Source organism: Fusarium tjaetaba, assembly GCF_013396195.1.
Source record: "Fusarium tjaetaba strain NRRL 66243 chromosome Unknown NRRL66243_c0000091, whole genome shotgun sequence".
NCBI lineage: Eukaryota > Fungi > Ascomycota > Sordariomycetes > Hypocreales > Nectriaceae > Fusarium > Fusarium tjaetaba.
In genome coordinates, this window is record NW_023501287.1 from 327105 (window position 1) to 351800 (window position 24696).

At 47.9% G+C, this 24696-nt stretch overlaps 9 protein-coding genes across 9 annotated transcripts; 4 read left to right on the plus strand and 5 right to left on the minus strand.

The window, feature by feature from the left end:
- Positions 1-163: 163 nt before the first annotated feature.
- Positions 164-2434, minus strand: FTJAE_4872 (uncharacterized protein; the record flags this gene model as incomplete). Its single annotated transcript, XM_037351320.1, has 2 exons — positions 164-748; positions 794-2434. The coding sequence occupies 2 exons, from the start codon at positions 2432-2434 to the stop codon at positions 164-166; spliced, it is 2226 nt and encodes a 741-aa protein (XP_037208129.1).
- A 2492-nt stretch (positions 2435-4926) lies between these two features.
- FTJAE_4873 (uncharacterized protein) lies at positions 4927-5742 on the minus strand (the record flags this gene model as incomplete). The annotated part of the gene is made up of 1 exon (XM_037351321.1): positions 4927-5742. One exon carries the CDS (start codon positions 5740-5742, stop codon positions 4927-4929), a length of 816 nt encoding a protein of 271 aa, XP_037208130.1.
- A 538-nt stretch (positions 5743-6280) lies between these two features.
- Positions 6281-6975, minus strand: FTJAE_4874 (gnat family protein; the record flags this gene model as incomplete). Its single annotated transcript, XM_037351322.1, has 2 exons — positions 6281-6507; positions 6555-6975. 2 exons carry the CDS (start codon positions 6973-6975, stop codon positions 6281-6283), a joined length of 648 nt encoding a protein of 215 aa, XP_037208131.1.
- Positions 6976-7398: 423 nt separating this feature from the next.
- On the minus strand, positions 7399-8648 carry FTJAE_4875 (uncharacterized protein; the record flags this gene model as incomplete). Its single annotated transcript, XM_037351323.1, has 5 exons — positions 7399-7780; positions 7830-8206; positions 8262-8329; positions 8380-8416; positions 8472-8648. The coding sequence occupies 5 exons, from the start codon at positions 8646-8648 to the stop codon at positions 7399-7401; spliced, it is 1041 nt and encodes a 346-aa protein (XP_037208132.1).
- Positions 8649-10630: 1982 nt separating this feature from the next.
- Positions 10631-12220, plus strand: FTJAE_4876 (sarcosine oxidase; the record flags this gene model as incomplete). The annotated part of the gene is made up of 6 exons (XM_037351324.1): positions 10631-10812; positions 10860-11005; positions 11049-11105; positions 11153-11545; positions 11591-11857; positions 11904-12220. The coding sequence occupies 6 exons, from the start codon at positions 10631-10633 to the stop codon at positions 12218-12220; spliced, it is 1362 nt and encodes a 453-aa protein (XP_037208133.1).
- A 367-nt stretch (positions 12221-12587) lies between these two features.
- On the plus strand, positions 12588-13427 carry FTJAE_4877 (allantoin catabolism; the record flags this gene model as incomplete). The annotated part of the gene is made up of 1 exon (XM_037351325.1): positions 12588-13427. The coding sequence occupies one exon, from the start codon at positions 12588-12590 to the stop codon at positions 13425-13427; it is 840 nt and encodes a 279-aa protein (XP_037208134.1).
- Positions 13428-15382: 1955 nt separating this feature from the next.
- On the minus strand, positions 15383-16791 carry FTJAE_4878 (methyltransferase; the record flags this gene model as incomplete). The annotated part of the gene is made up of 8 exons (XM_037351326.1): positions 15383-15416; positions 15464-15883; positions 15932-16069; positions 16123-16160; positions 16209-16363; positions 16520-16610; positions 16665-16694; positions 16747-16791. 8 exons carry the CDS (start codon positions 16789-16791, stop codon positions 15383-15385), a joined length of 951 nt encoding a protein of 316 aa, XP_037208135.1.
- A 1768-nt stretch (positions 16792-18559) lies between these two features.
- FTJAE_4879 (uncharacterized protein) lies at positions 18560-19033 on the plus strand (the record flags this gene model as incomplete). Its single annotated transcript, XM_037351327.1, has 1 exon — positions 18560-19033. The coding sequence occupies one exon, from the start codon at positions 18560-18562 to the stop codon at positions 19031-19033; it is 474 nt and encodes a 157-aa protein (XP_037208136.1).
- A 3528-nt stretch (positions 19034-22561) lies between these two features.
- FTJAE_4880 (calcium channel YVC1) lies at positions 22562-24694 on the plus strand (the record flags this gene model as incomplete). Its single annotated transcript, XM_037351329.1, has 4 exons — positions 22562-22722; positions 22780-22808; positions 22862-22963; positions 23022-24694. The coding sequence occupies 4 exons, from the start codon at positions 22562-22564 to the stop codon at positions 24692-24694; spliced, it is 1965 nt and encodes a 654-aa protein (XP_037208137.1).
- Positions 24695-24696: the final 2 nt, after the last annotated feature.

The following is a 24696-nucleotide window of genomic DNA, read 5'->3' on the forward strand; positions in this document are numbered from 1 at the left end:
ATAATAATAGTGTGGTTCCTAGCGGTTATAAAAGTTTAAGCATTCTGATAAGACTACACTATAGACATACAAGGTATCCCGTCCGAGAAAACGCCCTGCTTGATAAAGCTTTTACCCTAGGTATTAGACCTTCGAAATATAACTATAAAAATGAACATCCCTCTCAGAAAGCCTTCTCCAGAACTTCAGGACCCACAGACTGTAGAAGCATGTCCAGCGTAGCCTGCCATGAAGGTTCCATGAACTTCGACATGATCGTCACCCTCTTCGCCGCCTTGTCAACACCCTCCTTCTCTTTCAGGACATCCGCCCTCTCAGCATCGAGCTGCCCAAGTCTCTTAGTAACAAGCGCAATCTCATGATCGGTCTTGTATATTCCAGCGATACTCTTGTCGAGCTGGCTTTTGACAATAACATATACCTCCTTGTGCTCGAGAATAGTCTGTTTCCGCTTGTTAATAAAGGTACGAAGCTCAGCATCGCTAGGGTTCTGCTGGTAAACTTCCTCAAGACCTCTGAGCGTTGTGTTTTCGTTGGCTGTGGATTTCTCAACATCTTTGAGGGCGTCTTGGGCTTTCTTTTGGTCGTTTGTGTAATCATTCCTTTTCTGGAAAAGGCTGCTCTGAACGGCAGAGAGCTTACGTTGCTCGTCGTTGATGTCGGCTAATAGATCTTCAAACTTATGGAGAACTGGCTTTATGGCATCAGAAGCATTTTTCAAGCTTTCTTTGAACTCGTCTCCAGAGGGCTATACATGGTTAGATTAAAAATTATTAGAAGGGGAGGTCCTTACCAAAACTGCGTCCCAATTGATTGCTCTAGATACTTGAGACTGATGATGCGGTCGAGCATTGGATGACCTTTGTCTCTTTGCTCCCGTTCGTGATGCGTTCGAGGGAGTATTACTCGTATATGATGCTGCTGGAGATGATTCAGCCGGGCGCTTATTGCCCCGAGAAGTAGCCAAGTGATGAGGCGTCGATTGCTGACTGCTCGTCAATTGGTTGTAAGCCCCGGGAGGAGCCACGGGATTAGGTGCCGATGACCGGTTGCCTGGTTGCTGCTGAGGAGTCAGAGAGGTAGCACTGGTGCGTGGCGACGCCAATGGCTGAGAGCTGGCTTGTGTGCGGGGAGTTGCGGAGCTCTGAGAATTTGAAGCGGAGGTTGGAGCGGATGGCTGGCTATTGGATCGTTGGAGTTGCGTTGCACCTTTAGTACCGGGGATTGGAGGAAGAGGTACTGCTGTGTGTGATTGAAGGCGAGGTTTGACGGAATTCTGCAGTGTCGTAGGTTGTTGAGGAGGGAGCATAGGGCGGCCCTGACACATTACAATTTTGAGCTCTGGAACTTGAGAACTTGGTGTTTGTTGTTGAGAGCTCGGTGGACTCCTGACAGCGAGAGTCGCAGATGTGTACTCCGCTGAGCCAGTGCTTTGCGGAACAGAGCTCCTAGGTGTATCTGAAACTAATCGGGATGGCTGTTGGATACTGCGCCGCGGACGGCTTGAGACTGCTGACACAGAGTTGGGCGTTGATGTTTCGTGATCAGGTGCAGATTGACTATCAACCTGGACAGGCTCTGGACTGTCGTTCGGCATGAAGCCATCGCCATCTGGATCTACCACTGTTTCCTCATCTGACTCGTCGATCTCGACGACTTCTTTGGCTGGTGAGCGGCGTTTTTCTCGAGGGGGGGTCTTTTTCTTTGAGCTTTGCCTCTTTGGCGCAGCCCAGTCGAAATCATTCTCATCCTCAAGCTCCTCAACTTCTTGTTCCTCCTCCTCCTCCTCAACTTCTTGTTCCTCCTCCTCTTCCTTTTCTTGTTCCTCTTCATCTTCCTGTTCTGCCGCCTCGCCTTCTTGAACTTGCCCCGGTTCCTCGACTTGCTCTTCAGCCTCATCTTCATTTTCATCCTCTTCTTCATCAGTATCGACTTCCATCTGATCATCAGGCAAACCCAAAGCTACAATTTCATCAGCAGGTTCAGATTCTGCATCAGTCGCGTCACTGTCGCCCATGTCATTGTCGCTCTGCTCATTCACTGGCGCCGACTCATTTGGATTTGTATGCTTGGTATCAATCCCCATACCACGAAGCCATTTCCGGACTTTGAGGATATCAGATTTGCGAAGCTGAGGATACTTTGTACGCGGGTGATGGTTCGCATGACCCTTCAGTCTGCGTCGCACGTCCTCAAGATCGACTCTGTTGGACACCACGAGCGACACCAACGCAGAGAGACCCTCAATGAGTCTGATCCCCCACATGTCAGGAACAAAACCCTTGCATAGCTCATTTGGCCACATCCCGCTGAGCTGATGAATGCGCGACGCTGCGTGATAAGCCCGATGAGATGGATATTCTGTTGATGATTGAGCCTTGACGCCCGGCGGCGGCCTACCGCGATGACGCGTGGATGAGTGCTTTGGCGTCATCGTAAATGATGGAAAAAATCAACAGGTTGATGATGGTTGTGAGTCTGCTTGAAACTGAATGTGCTCAAGATGAGCTGATGTGATTGATTATTAAAGGGTGGTGATGTGTTTGCGACCCATGAGGTAAACGGTAAACACGGTCCAACTGCGTCACGTGTTTTGGCGTAGTACCCGAATGGCTGAGCCTAGGTAGGTGAGCAAAGGGGGGCGGAAAAATAAATTCCAGCTCCGGCGTCATACAACAAGCATACTTCGGCCAGATATAAACGCCATCTTGTTTCATCTCTCAGCCAATGAGAACGGAAAATGCTTGAAAAAGGCATAGTATTTATTGAATGTTCCCATATCAGAGTATCTTAGGCTTGAAGATGCCTGTCGGGCTGCAATCGCTTGTGTGATGAATGGTAAAGCATTGCTCATCAGGTCGCCAAGTATTGGCGGGTAAGACAGGGAAATCTCACCAGGAATGGCTGGAATCGTTTGGCCATCTTGTAGCGGGAGTTCTGACTACACCTAGGCTCGGTTATCAGTCAAGAGATACAACGCGCAAGATATTTTCATCCTGATTTTCAGGTCCCACATATCCCACCTAACCCACCGAACCTAGCTGGCCGTTGCTCAGAAGACTATGGAACGAATACCCAATGATTTAGTCTCGTTCAACTTCTTCAATCATAATACATTTTCGTACTTCTTTCGTCAGAATTCAGGTCAGAACCAGCTCTATCGTGATGGAAAAGCGCACAGCGACTTTTACCATATGCAATCTCTTTTTAGCTGCAACATTGGAAAAGGATCATCGTAGAATAGTTCAGGGCGTATCTTCCGGAGCTTGTTTAGCATAGTGTAGTTCATCTTCCTGGCGTCAATCAAGATGGCTCAACTTGACTTGAGAACTTTTTTTATTCCGCTCCCTAGATGAAGTCTCTAATTTTCAATGTCATGCTATTGGACTTCGTTCAGTCGCTAAGACACCACTGAAATCTAGCCTAGGACCTTGTAGTACGGGAGATAGACATGATATCTGCCGTCAAGGATAATGAAATGACATGTGCAGCATGTGCCCTCCCAAGATTTCTCTAAGGTGGTATTTGTTCCCATGAAGAATTCACACAATAAGAAATTTAGATAGAATTTGACCTCGCAATGATAAAGCGAGTTGGGCGTATAACAATGGGGCAGATTTAGTATAGAACTAAATGGATGAGATTCATTATCGGCGGGAATATAACCATTCAGTAAACTAAATGATTCGTAGTCAGAACTTCCATGGCGAGGGGGTTTTAATTCACAAAGGCCGCTTGGGCTACTGAGCATATACTTTGGTGGGAAGTCGTGCTGAAGCGGGGATATTATGTATCTTTTTGCAGTATTTCTCATCTCAGTCTTGTCGGTCGAAAACACAATAATGATATACGTAGGAGATCTGAAGCTCTCCTCACCGCACCTGTTCTTCTGAGTTGGGTTACTTCAAGCGTCGTTTGGGGCTCTGTTTATGGTACTAGGTTAATGGGGAGCTGAGAGCTCACTCACTGTGACCGAAGCTGCGGTTGGGGTTTCGAGGTATTTGAAGTATAAAACGACATCGAATAGCTACTCTTGCAACTAGGTCAACGCATTGGACCATTATTAGGCATGCAGGCTGGAATTCAGTCGCTCCATCAGCAAGCATGCAACCCTTGCTGCTGAACAATGTTTTGGGTCAGATCTAAAGAGGAGGTTCGCACCCTTTTCCCTCCCCTTTGAGGTTCTCCGCTAGAATTGTATCACAAATCACATCACAAGGTCGCATTATACCGCCACTTTGGAATGCGTCGAGGAACAAGCGAAGCCCTCCCACCACAAACGTGACACGTCTCACTAAAAGACAAGGCCATCCTGCATCGCCGATTTCAGTGACCATCAGCGATAAACCGAAGAGACCGCCAAATCAAATACTGCTCCTTTCTAGATACATAATCTTCCGTCAGCAATACTTCGCACTCAATTTACTGCTGACTGAATCAGGACCCCCTGTTCTTGGTCGTTCCGCCGGCCTCGCCGAGCATAAATTAAGAGCCACGCCCGGTTAGCTCAATCGGTAGAGCGTGAGACTCTTACGAGTACGCGATCTCAAGGTTGCGGGTTCGACCCCCGCATCGGGCTGTTCCTATATTACGATTGCGAGCGTTTACGAGGCTTTCTTTTTTGCACTTCTTGACAACTAGTTATGTGTTCTACTAAGGCTCTGTGAGCTATAACGGCCATCACACTGAGAGCGGGACATGTATATCGTCGCTGCAATTTAGATACTTGTGTGGTGGGACCAAATGATATGTTAAGAATGGAAAGTCTAATTATTTTGCAACCATAAAAGGATGCGGGATAAGTAGTCATATATAGCGAAGCAGTGGCTGCGAACCAGGTTGCCTGCTATGATGAAATGTGTCTAAAAATGGTCCTTGGGTATTGGCTACTGCCATTACCTTGACTGCCTCCCAGTCATAGTAAATTTAGTCTGAAATACCCATGTGAACGTCATCTACCCAGGCCACGAAGCCGTTGCTGCACTTCGCCCTGATGATGACCCGAATAGCATTGTTACTGTCCAGAGCAGTCTGTGTCAGAGAAAACTCGCCCGAAAGACCAGTAAAGTCATTAGCGATTTGAGAACCAGTAACACTAATCCTCTGTCCAAAGGCATCACTGAGATCGTTGTTGTCGATGAACGCCTCGAAAGCACTGCAAGAAGTGCCAGAGCTGACCTTGGCAAATAGAGTAAGACTGTAAGGCTGGTTTGCGACGAGGGTTGACTTGCGGAGGACTTGGAAGACAGTTGACCATTCGCTAGCCTGGGAGCCTATCTCGAGAGAATAAGAGCCTGAATGGACTGGTGAAACGTCGATGTTGGCAAAGGCGCCGATACCGAAGTTGACCCATGGAGCAATGCTACCGGTTTCAAAGTCACCGTTGATGATGATAGTAGGTGCCTCGATAGGTGCAGCCGAGGTAGTAGAGGCAGCCTCCGTGGTAGAAGTGAAAGCAGAAGTCTCGGTAGTGGAAACAACCACGGTTGAGGTCGACTCAGCTTCACTGGATGTAGCTGTCTCACTCTCAGTGATGGTGATGTCCGTGACGTAGCTAGACTCAGTTGAGGTCAGCTCACTGGTGAAAGTGGCGTCGCTAGCAGTGGCAGTCTCAGTCTCAGAAGAGAAGGTTGATGTAGCCTGGATCTCAGTGGTGGAAGAAATCGGCTTGCAGGGGCTAGCCTCAGATCCAATGAGGATGGAGAAGGCCGCGAATGCAGCAAAAAGTCTCCGCGATGCCATCTTAGAATGAATGAATAAGATAGTCGCTGTAACGAACGTGATGCTCCAAAAGGAAAGGAATGAGAAAATGCAGGAAAGGGTCCAGGACTGACGGAAAACGGTTTCGCAGTGCTGAAGTACTTAGTGCTCGCGCTATCACGATGGGGCAGCTTAAATTACGTGGGCGCTAACGTCTGATGAAAATCGATAGTTCGCTGATAAATTTTGACAATTGGTTTCGCCAAGCCAATAGACCACTCTCGATACGGTATAGTGATGACATTATGTCAGCTGACGTGTTTTGTTATCTTATCCGGAGAAAAAGCAACACTTGGGAATAGAATTACGGAGTACTACCATGACAAATCCTATCTGAGTTCGAGACCCTTGACGGCTGACATCTCAGATCATGCCATCAAGTGCTCTCATGGCTCCTTTCATAGTCCTGATGAAGTCATCGAATCAAGCACGACCGTCGCAAACAATACTTAAGCAGTGACAAAATAGCGTTTGTTTATATTATGCTATCTCATCTCCGCCATTTTGAGGCTAACGTGTTTTACGAACTGCCAGCTCTCAGAATCATTGAATAATGAGGAATGCCCAGAATCGATACAACGCGAATGTCCTTGAAGCCTGCAGCCACATACAATGGCCGACCTGCTTCAGTAGCTACTAAATAGCAATCTTTTCCTTCGGCAGCTGCGTGATCAAGGCCCCACTGTAACAACATCTTGCCGATACCACGTCTCTGATTACCTGGGCTGACACCGATATAGTCGAGATCTAGGCGGTTAGTCACTGCAGCGGAGAAAGTGAAGTGGGAAACATACGCCAAACACCAGCGATGCCTTGTTCTCCAAAAGTATCGACAGCATCTTGATTCACAGTCTTTTTCATCTCATTGTAGGCCTCCTTATCGAGCGCAGTGCATTGTATCTCCTTACTGGGGCCAGAGTCACCGCCAGTAGCAGGAGGCGCATCCCAAAGCGAGAAGCCGACGACTTGGTCATCTTGTACCTTTTCATCATCAACAGCTACAACGAGATGAGACTCTGATGATGCTAGACTTGATGCTTTGCGTGCAAAGCGCCAGTCATATGCTGCTTCGCCATCGGGGAGGTCTGTTGGTTGTAAATGAGGGGGAAATAAGCGTCGTGACAGAGCGTCCGTGTTGGGGTGGAAAGCCGAAGTTGCGATACGAGCTATGGCAGGGAGATGCTCTTCTGAGGCTTCAATTAAGCGAATTGTCATGATTTGGGCGTGATATAAAGTTGAGATGTTGTGTGATGAATGAACTGTGAGAAGGAGGTGAAGCAGAAATGGCGGAGGAGAGATCCACTAAAGTTGCGCCCTAGATGACATGACATTAGCGCCCTTTTCGCTCCATGACGATTCTTCTGCTGCCGCCGAATATTGTTGAATTCCAAAGGGCTTTTATATTTGCGTACGATTTCGTCGATATATCGGAGTCGACACTGTCCGTCATGGATATCCGTGGTTGTTGTACAATTGTATCTAACATCTACAATGCGTGAGAGCTCAAAGAGAAACGTGGGGCAAAGGACATTGTTAGATTCCACTGAATGAGGTTAAGCATCTTTTTGTTCCCGCAAGGCCAAGTCATTATAAATTAAAAGCTTATACAAGTATCAATATGCAAATATTCTAGCACCACTATACCATCTGTGTTGGTTTCTTCTTCGATTTGTTTCCGCCCTGGTATGCCGATATGCTCGTCTGGGTTCCATACATTGAGATACTGGTGGGTATTTTCGGTCCAGTACCGACACCTCCATGACCCTCAAATGCAGCCAAGGTTGAACCAGTGAGCCCGTCGCTTCCTTGATCCTGGAGACAAATGGTGCTGTCTCCATCATCTGATCGAGAGAGCCAATTCTTGATACCAACCAGCAAGGGCTTGAAAGTCGGAAGGCAAGCACAAGTTATTCCAGACACGATCTCTGCCATGGACCATGAAGCTGCTGTGACGTTCCACCATGTCATGTCTGTAACGGGGTCAAGCCACTGCACGCGGAGAATAGCGATCGCGAGAGTACTGAAGAACACATTAGTAAATGATACGGAAATCCGGATATACCACTTACAGTGTTCCTAGGCCGAAAATACCAGTGAGATATAACTTCTGGGATCGTGGAAGCTGAAGCTTCCACACAATGGGTAGAGGCATGACGATGATTGCGAAGTCAGTGACGATGTGCACGATACCACTGATGAGCCACATAGTAGGTTGGGAAAGCATGCAGCGTCCCTTGACACCTGAATCCCAAAAAGATTGAATTGGGGTGCAAAAGAAAAACACTCCAATGCATTGGTAGGTTCCCCAGAGGATGATGAAACCGAGTGCGCCCAAGTATAGCCATCTCATGTTAGAGACAGACATGATTCGGTAATAGTGGATTAGAAACGTCAACTTGATGGCGAAGAGCGCGTAGGTATAGAACAAGATCGATATCCAGAAGCACTGCAGACTAAATGTTAGGGGGCACTCGATATGGGTAGATGTCTGGCCCACGTACTCGGAGGTAAAGGGATACCTGTTGAGGGGATAATGTATAGACATGTCGGCCCAGTCCATAATGTGTCACTGCGATCGTAGATTAGTTAGTGTTGTCGATATAGAGAAGCGAGACATACTGGCGACGATTGATGACCCACAGCCTAAAACGCAAGCCTAAAGTAACTGGTTTTAGAAATATTTTGTCCCGAGAGATGTTGACTTGACTTACCAGAGCCACCACTGCAGTCACATCGTCAAGCGCCAGCATCTGCCTCTGCCGCCGACACCAGAGCCGTAGCCCGACCATGAGGACTGACAGAGCCATCAACGAGACTGACACTCCAATCGCGACTCCGGACCTAGAATCGCCCGCCTTTGCCGCCATCTCTTCGGGGGTCATATTCATGGTGTTGTGGATATCGACGCAGGGGCCGAGGGGAGTTGCAACGTCACGATGAACAAACGTCGGATCCAGGGCCAGGGGTCGGGGTTCATTCTCCTGTTATTCCCCAGTCGATCGGAGGATCATCGAACCGTCATTCCCATATGTTGGCGCCCCTGCGTCCGTGCTGGCCAGTTTAAGGTTGGTGGTAGCAGACACTGGAATGTGGCTATCCCAGCTTCGTGGATGAATTCGGGCTTAAGCAGCGCCCAGATCCGAGAGACCTATCAGGCGAGCCTATGTGAACGCCTCAAGGCTGATTAGATCGTACTAGACCTGGCGCCTTATCCAAACACAGATGAATGTTCTCGTCATTAGGGAATTACGGGCGTTGCAATGGGAATAGCCCCAAGAAACATTGTTTAGAAATGTTGTTCGGATTCCAATTGATAAGTCTAGTTCTTGCAAAATTCTTCGGAATGATGCTTCGATATTTAGTGGCCTTTGGCGCATCACTTGGCTTTCACAACAACCGCGACATCGATATCAATGCCTGTCAGCAACATTGACCAGTCAATTAAGCCATCGCCTCAATAGTAAGCGCTACTCAAAAGGGCTTATTTGGCTTTCGATGCTCGGCTTTATGGTAAATTTCCCAGATCTTGCTAGACTGGATGATGAAACGTCGACTCCCTTGACATATAGCAAGCCTCGAGATCCTGAACGGACTGCAAGATCCTGATGAGAATGCATCACGCGGCATCGTTCTTCACCCGATTGAGAGTATCTATTTTCCGAAACACGACAGCTCAGTGAGCCGAAACGTTCTGAGGCAGAGCAATCTTGTCTATGGGACAAGGCCTACCATATGCGCATCGACTTAGAAGCTGTATCCATTCAATTGATTCCAGATGGCAGTCCGGCGTGGCACTTGTATATCTCAACTGTGTGATGAGTTTATGGAGGAAATTACCACTGGTCTTATATTTGGTCTACCATTTTTATCTCGTACATCTCATAGGTAGATGCTGATCATTATTCTGAGTGTCAATCTCTAAACCTCCCCTCCACTGAGATTGGGCTGCGTTAACTAGAGTTTCTGGACAAAAAGGCGACACATCCAAGCCTTATAGTAGCTTGAAATTACGTAGATTGTCATGAACAAGCAAGTCTAGCTTTCATCAATTATGGCTCGCGAATGAAAGAACTTTTAGCGACCGTCATGATCTATCCGTTCTAGAACCCTTTGTCGACAAGATATTCTTCGTGCATGCAATCTTGGGCTTAGCCGAGACTGAAATTGAACACGGGCTGGTTCCCAATAGGAAGAGCTTTGTATTCAGCAGAGTACGAAAGCCTTTCGCTGTATTTTGTGTCAGCCAAACACGACCAATGTGCGACGACTGCGCGAAAACAAATTGGGTCGGTCATCTGCGCATCTTAGCAGTTGCCTGAACAACCACTATCACATCACACCGCTAGTCCGCAATGGCAGTGGTGTAATGTTGTCTTGCATTCAGCTGCGCCTGAATCAATACGTGGTCCAAATACAGAAGCCAAGTCGATAGTCCTAACGCATTACAGAAACTCTTGCTAACGTAGCGAAAGCGTGACATGCATAGTAGCGTCACTTCCTGTGTAGCTTATACTGAGCTTTCCATTCTCCTGCTGTGCTGGATATTGTATGAATACTTGAGGTCCTGCACGTCTGAGACACGGCAACAAGCTGAATACGATGTGTGAGATTACCCCTCACTTATACCACTTACAGCGCATTCTGCATTCTGCATCAGAAACTATCGTAATTATCTGCAGGGTGGAATGTGATATTGACGGTAGAGATGCCGGGCCGTTCCTAGTCTATAGCGGTGTATCTCCTTACAAGAAGGACGAGGTCCTCGCCTTTGACCTTGACCGTGGGCTCTGAGCTGTCATGATTAGGCGAAGCTCCGCAAGCTAGAATCGCGACAACGAGCCCAGAACATTTTAAAATCATTTTAAACATAATGTCCTATTCAAACTCAAACTCAGACGTCTTCGATGTCGTGGTTATCGGCGGAGGACCTGTTGGTCTAGCCGCAGGATACGAAGTCGCCAAAGCTGGAAGCAAGGTAATGATTCTTGAACAGAATAATTTCTTCAACCAAGCCGGTAGTTCTGGTGATCTGGCCCGCATGTTTCGCACTATGTAAGTCTATCGCAGAATAAATCCCCGGGGCCTGGCTCATGGAATAGGTACACTGAGGAGTTCATGGCCAAGCTCGCGATTGAGGCCATGAAGCATTGGGATGCTCTTGAGAAAGACGCTGGAGTGTCGCTTCGTTGGATGGGAGGCCTTTTAAACTTTGGTGATAAGGACATGGGCGGTGATACTCCAGAAGGTAAGACACTTGTGTTTCTGAGAGACGGTACTGACGAGAATAGGATCACTTCTGGGACCCAAGGCGAACTTGGACAAGTTTGGAATGATCTACAAGGAGCGTATGTATGCTCACTCCCCTTCTCCCTGCTTATTCTGACCAAGACAGTCACTGCCGCGCAAATCGAGGAGCAGTATCCCTTTAAGAACCTCGATCCCAAGTGGATCGGACTGTTCGCTCCTGACAACGGTGTCATCAACGTCCAACTCCTCCTCCGCACCTTATACGGTCTCGCCAAGGACTACGGTGCCCAGGCAAAGCAGCATACTCAAGTCAAGCAGCTTCGTCCTCTGGACAGTGATAAGTCCATCTGGGAAGTCCACGCGATGGTCCATGACAAGGAGGTCAAGTACTTGACAAAGAAGATCATTATTACCAGTGGAGCTTACGTCAATCATGTCCTGAAGCCCAGCTTCAGCATTGGTCTGAGACTGGAAATTTGGGAAATGGTTGCTACCTACTTCAACACCAATCCCGGACCAAATGGCACTATCTTCCCTAGTAGGTGCATCTCCATGCTGTGACCTACCCTACTAACAGTATAAGGCATGTGGTTCCAGTTCGGTCCATCGGTGAACGGCAGGTCCCAGCTCTTCTACGGCTTCCCAGCCCTGCCATGGGGCCCACCGAACGTTGTGAGAATTGCAGTGGATGCTGCTACTCGAACGATTGACGACCCAAGTCAACGACAGGCCAATGTTCTTGATCCAAGAGATATTCAAGACACTCAAGATTTCGTCAGAGACCATGTCGTCGGCGTTGACGCTACCGTTCCGGCCTCGACTGTTAGCTGCCTCCAGACCAATGTTTTCGGTAAGACCATCGCACTGTTTCCTTTATTACATGCTAATACAAGTAGATAATATGTTTGTGCTGGACTTCTTGCCAGAGAAGTACCTCCAAGGTGGTGCGGAGAAGAGTATTGCTATCTTCACCGCTGGCTGGGCTATGAAGTTTGTGCCAACCCTGGGCAAAGCACTTGCTGAGATGGCATTGACTGGGAAGTCTAACTATAAGCTGGATGAGTTCTCCATCACTCGTCCTGCTCCGAAAGGAAAGGAGATTATCGTCGAGGATCCTGTGTCCATCAATGCGTCTGCAAAGAAAGAGGCAACTCTGTCTCTGTCTCGTAGCGATTGCACACAGTCTCAGGGATCTTCATGCCGCTCTAGCTGAAACATTAGCTAGTGTACTTCAAGCTCACCCAGTTCTACAATACGAAAACTATTGCTTTTGACAAGCCCGATTCTTCGGGTTATTCTTCCGAAGTACATTGCTAAGTCGCCCATTTCGTAGCTGAAATAGGAATAGCACGAACATCAGACGAAAGCGACTGAATTGCCAAAGGCCCGATTGGCCACATTCAACAAAGGGTCCAGTCCGCTTCGGAGGGGTTCATGCGGGGTACTTTTGGTGTAGCAAGTGAGCTCTTTTCGATATCGGACTTGATGACCGAGAATTTTAATCTCCCTCTTAAAATAATCTTCATTCTCATAGTTCTGAACTGTCTTTGGATCCTAAAATATTCAAAAGAAATCTCAAAATGGGCGGCAACAACAACACAGTGGGTGCTTACTACGCACCAAAAGGCGGCTTGCCCCCACAAACCCAAATCCTCACCGACCGGGCCATGTTCACCGAGTCTTACGCCGTCATCCCCAAAGGCTGCTTCAGCGACATCGTCACCAGCTTCCTCCCATTCTGGGAGCAAACGAGACTATGGGTTATTGCTCGCCCTCTTTCGGGCTTCGCTGAGACATTTTCTCAGTACATCATGGAGGTTCAACCAGGCGGTGGCAGTGACCGTGCCGAGATGGATGACACTGCTGAGGGTGTCTTGTTCGTTGTCGAGGGTGAAATCACCGTTACGCTAGCTGGCGAAGCTCACACTCTTTCATCGGGGGGCTATGCCTTTCTCCCTCCCAAGAGCGGCTGGACGCTTCGCAACAACTCTAGCGAGCCAGCTCGTTTCCACTGGGTCCGCAAAGCCTATGAGACAGTCCCTGGTCTTGATGCACCCGAGGCCTTCTTCGCCAATGAGAAGGATATTGAGCCTAGAGAAATGCCCGATACCAATGGAGCTTGGGCGACAACGCGGTTCGTTGATCCTACCGATGTTCGACACGACATGCATGTGAACATTGTGACTTTCCAGCCTGGTGGTATCATTCCCTTCGCTGAGACACATGTGATGGAGCACGGTCTTTATGTTCTTGAGGGAAAGGCTGTTTACCGACTGAATCAGGATTGGGTCGAGGTGGAAGCTGGTGATTTTATGTGGTTGCGAGCTTTTTGTCCCCAAGCTTGCTATGCTGGTGGACCGGGCAAGTTCAGATACTTGTTGTACAAGGATGTAAACCGACACGCGAAGCTGTCTAGGTAGATCAAACAATACACAAAAATGCGGAAGTCTCGTTATCGTTGTCTCAGACTTAGAAGCCCATTTAAATCATTAATCTTTCCAATGGCTTCAGTCACTAGACCTCTGTCGGGGGTTATCGGGGCACTGTGCTGTGTTCCCAACAGGAGGTTCTGCAGCCTGTGGCTGCCGCAAATTGTTGTGGACATAGGTCGCCTCGAGAGCATAACTGATACATGCGACCAAAGGTAGTGGAAAATACGGGATCCCGTCCGCTCTCCCATAGTCAAGCCACTAACCGGCGGATTAGTAGTTGGGTCGGTGACGACCAGCGAATCCCCGCTGTTGCATGTTTTTTGCGAATTGCAGCAATTGCCTTTTTGGTCTTTTGATCATGCAATCTGTTGCTGTGAGGTGCCGGCGCGGTCGCGCTGTTGAGGCAAGTCTCGTCAGAGTTTTTCCTCATTGACTTTTTTTTCAGTGTCGTGTGTTGCTCATGCGTCTATGGACCCTGCTGCGACTGCCAACCGCAACCCCACTACAGCAGGTTTCAACCTGTTCATCTTCCGTAGTATAGTGGTCAGTATGCAAGCTTGTCACGCTTGAGACCCGGGTTCAATTCCCGGCGGGAGAGATCCAGCCACCTGTGATACACAGGCGATTCTTTTTTGCCAATTTTATTGTCGCTCTATTGACAGACAGCATTGTCTGCAGCGATGTTGTGCGTATGCTTTTATTTTGCAATGTCTCTGGACTGATACTAGACTTAGAGGTTATGCACTAGAGGGCTACTCTAGGCCACTATCTCAGACACATTGGCTACCCTGAAGCACTGCTGCCAGAGAATTGAGACATGGTGGAATCAGCGCCTGAGCACCAAAATCAAGAGAATATTCGATAGAAAAGAGTCGCGCCAAAAGAGAGAACAGGAAAGAGTTCCTTTTGAGTTTGTTAAACTTACCATGAGGGGATATGTCGAACTTGAAGACACAGAGCTGGTCGGCAATTGTGTGATCAGGAGGGGCTTAGTGTGACACCGCATCTCAATTTGCGCAAAGGAATAAGACTAACATCCCACAACAGCAGTAACAACTTATAGACTACCGAAGTTACTGTAAGCGCACTGATTGCTGCATTGCAATAGTCATAAGGATATTGACGCGTGCTTTTGTGTTTGACTGCGATCGCGTCGTATTGTGGGGTCCCACCAACGACGCGAACGACAAATGTAGAGAAACTTGTCTCGCTAGGAACTACCAGAACTAAAACAATTACTTAGTGAATCCATCCGGCGTTTAATTCCAGACTGAAATACACAGGACCCGAGAGTTGGCTCATAAATGCCTTTTGCTGACTGGTTTGAAGAGGAGCAGGCGAGCCACAGTAGAAGTCCCGTAACTCAACGTGTTCAATCACCAACTTCATATGTATTTCCAGACGTCCACATATTGATCAGACAGAACAGAAAACGACAAAAAGAAAGAAAAGAACATCGACAACGGCAGGATTCGAACCTACGCGTGCGAACACAATGCCTATGATGTCTCGGAAGAGATAGCAGGGCATCGCCTTAACCACTCGGCCACGTTGTCCTGCGTTCGTTAGGCAGCAATCGTCCGATTGAGCGCATATAGACGTACGCATTACGGAGGAAATATGCGTGAGACAAAGAAAAGAGTGCCACATATATAGGAAAGCGCGGAATACTGAGTTCTGTGTTATTAATTCATAAAAAAGTCTGTTGGTCTTTGTCACTTATTGCATGCACGCGTCACTGCGAGGACAAGGCCGAAAACGAACACGCCGCTAGCCCAAACAAGGTAGGTACTTCGCCACGAACTCAATTTAAAGGAATCGTAAAAGAGAGTTGCCTCAAAGCTTAAGAGGCACGATGCACAATTGCTATGATCAATTCTATTACCAGCTCTGGCTGTATCATGAGTAAAATACCACTGGAGACCTGATTCTTGTAACCAGCACTACGCTTCGGGCTTCTTAGCATAAGTAACGCAACTACAAACAGTTAGCCACAATCTCTCCCAGGAAAGCAAAACACTTACATGGGCCAATAAGCATGGATCTTGGGGTTATTCCAGTCCTGTCGCAGCTGCACCAAAAACACCTCCACCTCCTCACGACTCCAGCCTAATCCTCTCGTGAAAGGCGCCATGGTCAGCGCCTCCAGAGCAGAGCCTGCATTGACGTTGTTCCACTGACCGAGCTCCTTGTACTTCTTGTCCTTGGGCCAATGGTTGGTAGGCCACTTGTATCGCGTCTCAACAACATCCACGAATCCGACCTCTTTCAGCATATCCTTGAAGTTGGTGGTGCGCTCGAATGAGCGGTTGAACTTTCCGGCTGCTTCGTCGAGAAGGCGGCACCATTTGTACATGGTATGGTCCTCCTTGAGGGTACCATCATCGCTGCCCATTATGACATCGACATCTTGCAGTTCAACATAGCCGCCTGGAGCCAAGTTCCTGCTTGCGTCAGTATGGTTCTTTGATGAATGGTGAGATTTGGTTTACTGGTAGATCTTGGTGAAGTACGACTTCCAGTTCTGAATGCTAAAGTTCATGAATCTGCTGTGAATAAAGTCGAACGGTTCGCTGTAAGTCCACTCCTCATCGATATCATCAATCTCGAAGCGAACATTTGGTGGCACACTATGAATCATCAGTCTTATCCACATTGGGCTACAAGCTTAACTCATCCATACAAGTTCGGCTGGCTCGGCGAGAGGTCAACGCCAATGACCTGTCTTGTCAGCGGCTATTCTGGATAAGCTTCAATGGGGCAACTCACTGTCGCCTCGGGGTGCTCGTCGCCAAAGTCAATTGCCCAGATACCGGTTCCAGTGCCAACGTCAAGGACGCGCTTAACCTTGGAGTCGGGATGGTTAGGAGGGCTTAGACCGAGCTTGTTATCGAGAGTGAGCAAAAACAAGTTATGTTGCAGATCTGTGTTGTTATTGTTATTGTTATGCTATACTCGGCGGCATTTGAGTGTACATGCCTAATCTTTCGTTCTCCTCGTCATCGTTTGGGAGATTGTATTCTACGATTCGGCACGTCAGTGGTATGGCTTGTATAGTACTCCGTAGGGGAGCTACATACTGCCGTCTCGGAAGGCATGGTATGTTCTTCCGTTTTCTTGGCGGAAGTCAAGAATTGAGCTTCTCAAACTGTCTGTGGAGGATGCATTATCCTACACCATAAGATCAGCATCAAAGGTCTGTGAGATAATGGGCTGATCTCATACCGCACCAAGTGACGAGTCCGCGTCAGATTGCTGTGGCCGCTGGTTAGCTAGCTTCAGTGGGTCGGTTGCAGCGGGAACTAACGTTATCGTCAGCGTCTACGACGGGATGCGCTTCAATGGTCGTCATTGTAGATCTTTGCTCTCGAATTACAAAAAGCCCCAAAAACTATCGTGGATTATTTGTTTGCCTGTCGATGGGAACTTAAATGCCGCATGTGGTACGCACATGATCCGAGCTTTAAAACCTGCATTGTTTTCTCTTTTCTCGTCCGATGCTGTGCTACAAAACTGACGACCAACATGCATGACACGAACCAACACAGCGTTGCAGACACTGCCAAATATGTACAGTGAAGCGATTGCCGAAGTCTCGCCTGCTGTCATTCCTTGCAAGACCCTGGAAGAACCGCTTCCTCACTGGTCCCAGGTGCTGAGAAGTGGTTCTGGTGTCAGGCATTTGGACCTGTTCCGATTGGCGAGGGCTGGGGCGTTACGGTGTCAAACCCAAAGAGGTAGAGTTCACCGTTGGTCCCGAACCAAACAGAATATTGCAACAATGACAGCCGCTCACCTCACTTGGCACTTGGGAATGGTTTCAATTACGTCAAAAGGAATGGCTAGGCATTCGTCTATTAATAAACTGCGGTCACGTGTATGCTACCCAGAAATAATACAAAAGGAAGGTAGGGGATATGTAATTCATCTGTTATTCTTTCTTTTCAAGATCGGGATTTATACTTCGAGCCAAGACAGTGGCGTTTGGTATGAACCATGATGCCAGGTGGCCCTCTTATTGAGACTCTTGCGTCATGATACAAGGCGCGACTCCTAACACGGCTAATGTTGCGGACATCACAGCTTAAGTCCTTGCAGTCCCCTGTTGATATCGAGATAGATATCTCTGGATCTTGGCCGCGAACCACTCAATACGACGCTGGAAATGACAATGGAAGTGCTTCAATGGAATTACAAGTGGTCTCGCGCTCAAACCAGTAAATAAAGCGGAATAGGCCATAATTACCTTGATGCTGTTCTTGAGGTCACTTCCCGTCTCCTTACCAGAATAAATAAAGACAACAAAACACATATCAAGAGCCCATAGGGCTTGGAGCAAAGTTTCCATCCGTCCCAATTCTAAAATAACAAGAGTTTCTAATAAGCCGAGAATAGACTTAAGTCTGACGCCTCTTGATGCCTACGAGGAGAGGTACGAGGCACAAGTCGCATGTCACTGCTGGAATGTGCTATTTAAGTTATGTTGAGACTGAAGCTCATTTTACCTCCACTATACAATATGGCATTGGCCATATATCGGAGCACAAGGTAGTCAGCCCTTTTCTGTAACTAACGATTTGACAGTATAAATAAAGGACCGGTTCCTGAAAGTAATAAGAGCTTGACTGCGCAGGCCATGATTATAGTACATCATATCTGCAGATCTCTGGGGAGAAGCAACTACTACTTTCCTATAACTACCTGAACATAATGGAGACATTGTTGTTGTGTTGAAAATAAATGGCGGTGGCAAAATCGAAAACCGTACATACAAGAGCCGCAAGGGTATCAGCCAACACGAGGTATGGAGCCACACGCCGGCCATAAGGTTAAGCACTAGGCCGCCAACACAGGACATGACGGCCGGGTACATTCTATTCGAAAAGTCAAGCTCGTAGCTACAGGTTGATTCAAATGTAGTACGTAGATTGGGTCTTGAAGATTGTGGCGGAGAGAGACCGATGGGTATAAAGTCCTGACCGCCTCCACATCCCTGGGCAGGCCATCGATTGAATCAGAAAAACTACGATCAGTTGTTAATTTGCGACTGTAAGCTTCCTCAAAACACTCTTGCTTTGCCATTATGCCTAGGCACTAACTTTGACATCCCCGAGGTCAACATGAAACTCTCTAACACCCTCGCTTTCGGAGCTCTCCTCCTCGGAGATGTATCTGTTGCTCAACAATTCCAATTTCGGCCCGAGGTTCTCGAAAATAATACAACCTGGCCCTTGAGGGGTGCCACACTCAAGGTACCTGATGGACCCAACGACCTACCTGATAAATGCCCAATGCACAGGACCTCTTCTGTTGGCAAGTTCTTCGAAGGCCTTATCGGCGCAAAGAAGCCCAAGTGCAAGCAGTTCGATATAGCTGCTGGAGAAACGCTCAGTGGATTCCCCCGTTTCCCGACCCGCCAGGTCCATGCATTCACCTTCCCCAATCAAACTTATATCCTCCAACAGGATACGCCATCAGTCCGTGGCGAGAGGGAAGAATTAAAGAAAGGCATTTGGACTGAAATTCCAGGAGGTACTACTATTACTTGCTATGAGGCTAATGATGGTGTACCGAACTGCGTGCTCAGGACTTGAGATCAGCTATGGCCGGACAAGATGAAATAGCACGGCACACTATTAGATGTCAAAACCAGGCCCATTAATGATATTAGATGCTTTCGGGAACAAGGTCCTCACAGTGATGTCGCTTGGTTTCGAGGGATATAAGCGACGAACGAGAATACAAGCCTCTGCCGTAATGCCATCTTCCATCCCGTCTTTGCTGAACTGCGGAGAACTATGAAGAGAATTTGTCATTCTGCGTAGCATGTGACCGCGCCTTTTCTCCAGTACAAGTTTCATGGATTCACTGCGATAAGGTTGATAGTTCAGAAGAGGCTTAAGCCTCAACGCCTGAGAGAAAAAACATAGATGGACATTTTGATCCTTCCCCTCATGGCATCGCAAGTAGCATAAGAGGTAGGAGGGGCACAAGGCAGGGATAATAATACAAACAATTAACATCCTAAGTGCATGCCTTGCCTGGATGAGCACGGATGACTAAGTTATATGTGCTAACATGAGCTCTCATCGACTAGTTTCAACTACAGATAAATGCGCTTCGCTGCATGTACGCGACTGGTTTGCAGAAATTGATGATGGAACCCTATTTTAACCGAGGGGACATATTTCTTCATGGCATCTTTGTCTCTTGGTAGTAAATAAGCAGTCAGTTCTGAAGATGAAGGCAAGGTTCAGTTGATGAGTCAATTTCTTCTATGACATGTCTATCCTTGCAACTATAAGCTCCATTACATACAGTTCCAAGAGTAGCAAGTAATGTGATATGCTTCATGTAGTCATGGGGACATAGTGGCCATTAGCTCTCATCTTTGTGGCTCTGGGACGAATCTCCTCAATTTGGGATGATGCAAGCCCTGGTTAGCCCAACATGGTGAAAAGATTGACGAATTAGGCAACATGGATGATGCGCCCTGAGGATATTGGACTTTATTTGAGCCAAGCTTCGTTTTCTCATTACGTTAAAGTACTTGGAAGTTTTAGACTCACCCCTCAGCGACCCCCTTGACCGCATACCCGGCATGCTAATAAGGGAGATCAGACATGTGCTCTCAGACCCCTCGGAAACAAATCCCGCAAACGCCAATCAACGCTCCTCTTTCAAATGTTTGATGTCAGAAAAACAAGGACCAATCGTTCAGACCAGCCAGGGAAAATGCTTTTGAAGAAGCAGCTCCCGATATCCATTCATATCTTACTTCTATCTCACCTTTCGACTAGTGATAATCGTGGCACTCATGGCACAATCCGAGGACCCGTCAAACAGCCATGACACCAACCATGATGATAACAAAACGACTACAATGTGGGGGATTATCCTCTGTGTTGTAGTCATTCTCGTCATCTGCATCATTTGCTTCGTGCACTGGCTACTGCGAAATAATCATATGCCACGACCGTTGGAAACACAGCTCCCGCGGTTTCGAACGAGCTCCGGTCTGGGAAAGCTCGCAGTGGAGAGCATGCCCACCGTGACATATCATCATCGGATACACTCGAAGCAGATTCACACGCAAGCTGAAATAACTCCATACATGTTTCGAAAGCAACGGAAACCAAAACTCGAAAAGTTGCAGCGATATTTCACTATGCCAAACTTGTCGATCCGTTCTCCAAATCTCAGCGACAGAAACGCACGACAGGCTGATGAGCGAACTTCTCCAGCATGTTCTATCTGCACCGAAGATTTCATCGAGGGAACGAATTTGAGAAAGTTGCCGTGCGGGCACCTCTTTCACCCACAATGTATCGATCCATGGTTGATTGGAAGATCGCGGACTTGCCCATTATGGTCAGTATTTACCATCGCCGATGAGATCCAACCAGCTGACAAAGCGCCTCTCTCTTATGAAGCCGCGTCGATCTGGCGACTCTGATCAATTTGACGAAACCACAGGCTGTGCATTCTTTTGCTGCACGAGAACGTGTATATCATTCACAAGCAACGAGATAATGAACAATGAGACGACGACTAGCGATTTGCGACGAGGAGCATGACCAGGGCGCTTCACGGTGTAATGCACATTCCATTCGTATAAGAATACAAAACATCTTTCTTCCCTGCTGCGAAAGCGGCAATTAGTTTTACTACATGGTGATCCGTTGGCGAGCTCATAATAAGCGCAAAGGTAAGTGCTGTATACTGCCCAAAGACACCAAGGACTTTACAGTAGCATCAACGAAGACCAGCAAATTCCTCGACTCTTGCCAAGCGATCACTGATCCAGGGTCAAGAAGTACCCTTTGAATATCATTCTCGTTACTCAATCTGTCTCATTCTCAGCCAACCCTCCCTGCAGTCCCAGAGGCCGCCTGTGAGGGGTATCATGTATGCACCGGCTGCTGATCCTGTCAAAGCTCCCCAAAACTACAGGGCATGGCAGGCATCCCCACAGGGCACAGACCACACTGTACCGCTGTAGTCTCTAAGCTTAATCGCAAGCTGAGATAAATACCTGCTAGCTACAATTGATGCCACTACAAAAGGGCTGATGATCAAGTCCAAGAACAGCATCGTCGCAGCCGTAATTTCGCGCTCGTGAAAACGACAGCGAAATAAAATAAATGCCGCATCGCATGCATGGTCGAGACAGTTCCATGCCGACTCCGCCTCGTAAACAAACTGTCACGAGCCTGTCTTTGAGCCCTTGAGACTGCCCTGCTCTGGGTTCGTCTCTATTCTCCGAGGCGTGCATTATCATCGTAGACCCTTGACTTCTAACCCCCGACGCTAAAAAGCTTGTCTGTAATAAGCATCCACTCAATTGTCCTGTCACTGCGCTTCATGTTCAGTACCAAATGATACTTCTTCTGTCGTACACGCCCTCTTGTTTCAGTCCGTCCCTCTTCAACACCGCTTCGTGCTCGTTTCTCGCCCAGTCATATCATGCTCATCTTGACTCACACCGCTGCTCTGTGCAATCTCGCCAGTGCGACTCCGTACAAAACCAAGCATCTGACACTGACGATCCTTTCCCCGCAAACAAAGGCGCCAAGGAAATTGGCGCATACGTCATATTCACAGGTACAGCACAAGAGTGTTTCCCTTTGCGTTGACGTGTTGGAGCTATAAAATACCTGAAGCTGGCCAAGCCGGATGCAACCGAAGGGGGCGGAGTCATCTCACTTATTAGTGCACAGCCCCAAACGGATCATCGTTTTTGTCAACCCCCCACCCAAGCTTCCTGCAAGTCATGCCAACTGAGGTTCGCTTGGGGTATCACGATGACCGTTGAGAAAAGAGACAACTTTCACCACTGGACAGGCAGCAGATCAAAAGAGCAATGCAGGGTGGCAATAAGCATAACTGCGATTGAGTTGACGGAAAAGAGCTTGGTGAAAATGGCTGTGTCTTAGGGTCAACTGCTCTCTACTTGTAGCATAGCATCATCGACCTCAGAAGCTCGATCCACAAATCCAGCTAAGATGAGAGCTCCACCCCGCTTCCGTGAATAAAACATGTGCTGAGAAGCAACTTTTTGGTGGTTGCGACTTTTTGCTTTCTTTTTCGTCTGTTTTTGATCTATGCTTTGTGAGAGTACGATGAGCCAAGATCTAGATGGCCTTTCCCCAGATTTCAGGAACACCATCGAGCCAGACGAGAGCACTTTGCTGAATGATGCGACGGCGAGTTTTAGAACTGAGACAGATACTGAGCACGAGAGCGAATGGCCTCAACCCTCCGTCTTTGTCACCCTGCATCGGTATCAATCCTCGACACTTACATGTTGCTCAATGCGCTAATTAGACGGCGGCTACAGCATAAGGAAATTCGTACTCGCAAGCATAGGTGCATTCCATCGTTCTGTTATTTGACCTATATCGTCTAATGCCGTTCGCTAGATGATCCGTACTCTCTGGAACAACTGAAGAGTCCACGAGTTAATCATCTCATTGTCCGTCCGTTAGTAGACCGTCTGTATGATGAGAATGACTACTCCATTGGTGCGCGATACACCACACACTGCCAAGATATAATCCGCCGCAATACTGACCAGCGCAGTCTACTGTCTTCTCGCAAATCGAGTGCAATTCCTACGCGAACAATCCAGTGTCATCGACCAGAGCACTAGCATAGCTCGCGCAACATTATGCGAGCTTTTGGCTATTAAGATTCTACGCAACTTTCACGATGACAACCCAGGTCTAGACGGTCTCTTGTTACTCTCCAAGATCCTGGTCCAGGGCTTTGATCCCTTCCAAGGCGCTCCGCCCGAAGTTGAGCAGTACGGGCGTTATCCGCAATGGCCGATTCAGAAGCGCGGCGGCCATGAGAGGAAGTTAACAGCGCTTGAACTCGCCATTATATCCGAGAGCAAGAACTTTGTCAGTTCTTCGGGATGTAGGCGAGTGATTGACGCGGTGTATCGTGGTCAGATCGTCTACACCCCGTTGTCGTTTGTTGATATCCTCCCAAACCACTATGAGTACCTCCCTGTGTCTCTGTATGAGCCGCGAAAGGCACCGCTGCTTGACCATCACCGTCTCGTGGTTCCGCGCACCCGGTACATGATTGAGCTAGTACACTATATCATTCTCACTCTTCTGTACGTTTACACGATGCAGTATCGAGATCCTGAGAACTTGACTGGAAATGAAGTTATCTTCATTCTGTATTCTGCTGGCTGGGTACTGCATGAGCTTGCTGCCATCATTGAACATGGATGGATGATTCACTCACAAACTTTATGGTCATTCTTGGACCTCTCATACACAGTCATCTTCATGGCGTACATTACTGATCGGGCATATGAGCTGGCTGTAAGCAGCGTGCAGAATGGCATGGCACATAACATACTCTGTCTCGCAGCCCCAATTCTTCTGACCAGACTAGCCTTCAACATCCTGCCAGACCATATCGTCTTCATTTCGCTGCACGCGATGATGAAAGAGTTTCTGATTCTCACGTTTCTCGCGATATGGTGCTTTACAGGATTCCTGTTGGCGCTGCAATGGCTCTCTCCAGGAGATGGCTCGATTCCAAACGACTTCACGATCATCAAATGGCTATTGTGGATCTGGTTTGGACTGGATGGAACAGGAATTGAGGAATCTGTACAGTTTCACGCCATTCTGGGTCCGGCACTGACCATTGCGTTTGCCTTTCTCGGTAACACTCTATTTCTCACCATCCTTGTTTCACTCCTCACCAACCGGTTCAGTACTATCGTCACATCTGAGGATGTCGAGATCCAGTTCCGAAAAACCGTCCTCACGTTTGAGGGCGTGAAAAGCGATGCCATATTTGCATACCCGCCACCGTTCAACCTCTTTGCTCTGCTGATACTGCTTCCCATCAAACCATTGCTGTCACCTCTAGAGTTTTACTCGATACACGTCTTCCTCGCACGACTTGTCAACGCACCCCTTTTGTTTTGCGTCGGTTTTTATGAACGCCGACGCTTATGGACCTTTGGTCCTGACGCAGCCAAAGTCTCGAGAATGTGGAAGTTTACGGGCTTCTCGCCGCATGGCGACATACAGGCTGTTTTTGAAGTCGAAGCCCCGGCCGAAGTTCTGCGAGAGGCTGATGAGTTGGATGGATTGAGCGAAATGGGCTTTTCTGATGGTGATGCCGTATCGAGACTTTCTCGAGAAAGGGAAATTAGAGCACCGGTTGTATTTAGCCTCAGTAATGCAGGGACATGGTCGCCAGGACAAGCGCCCGTAGTTTGATC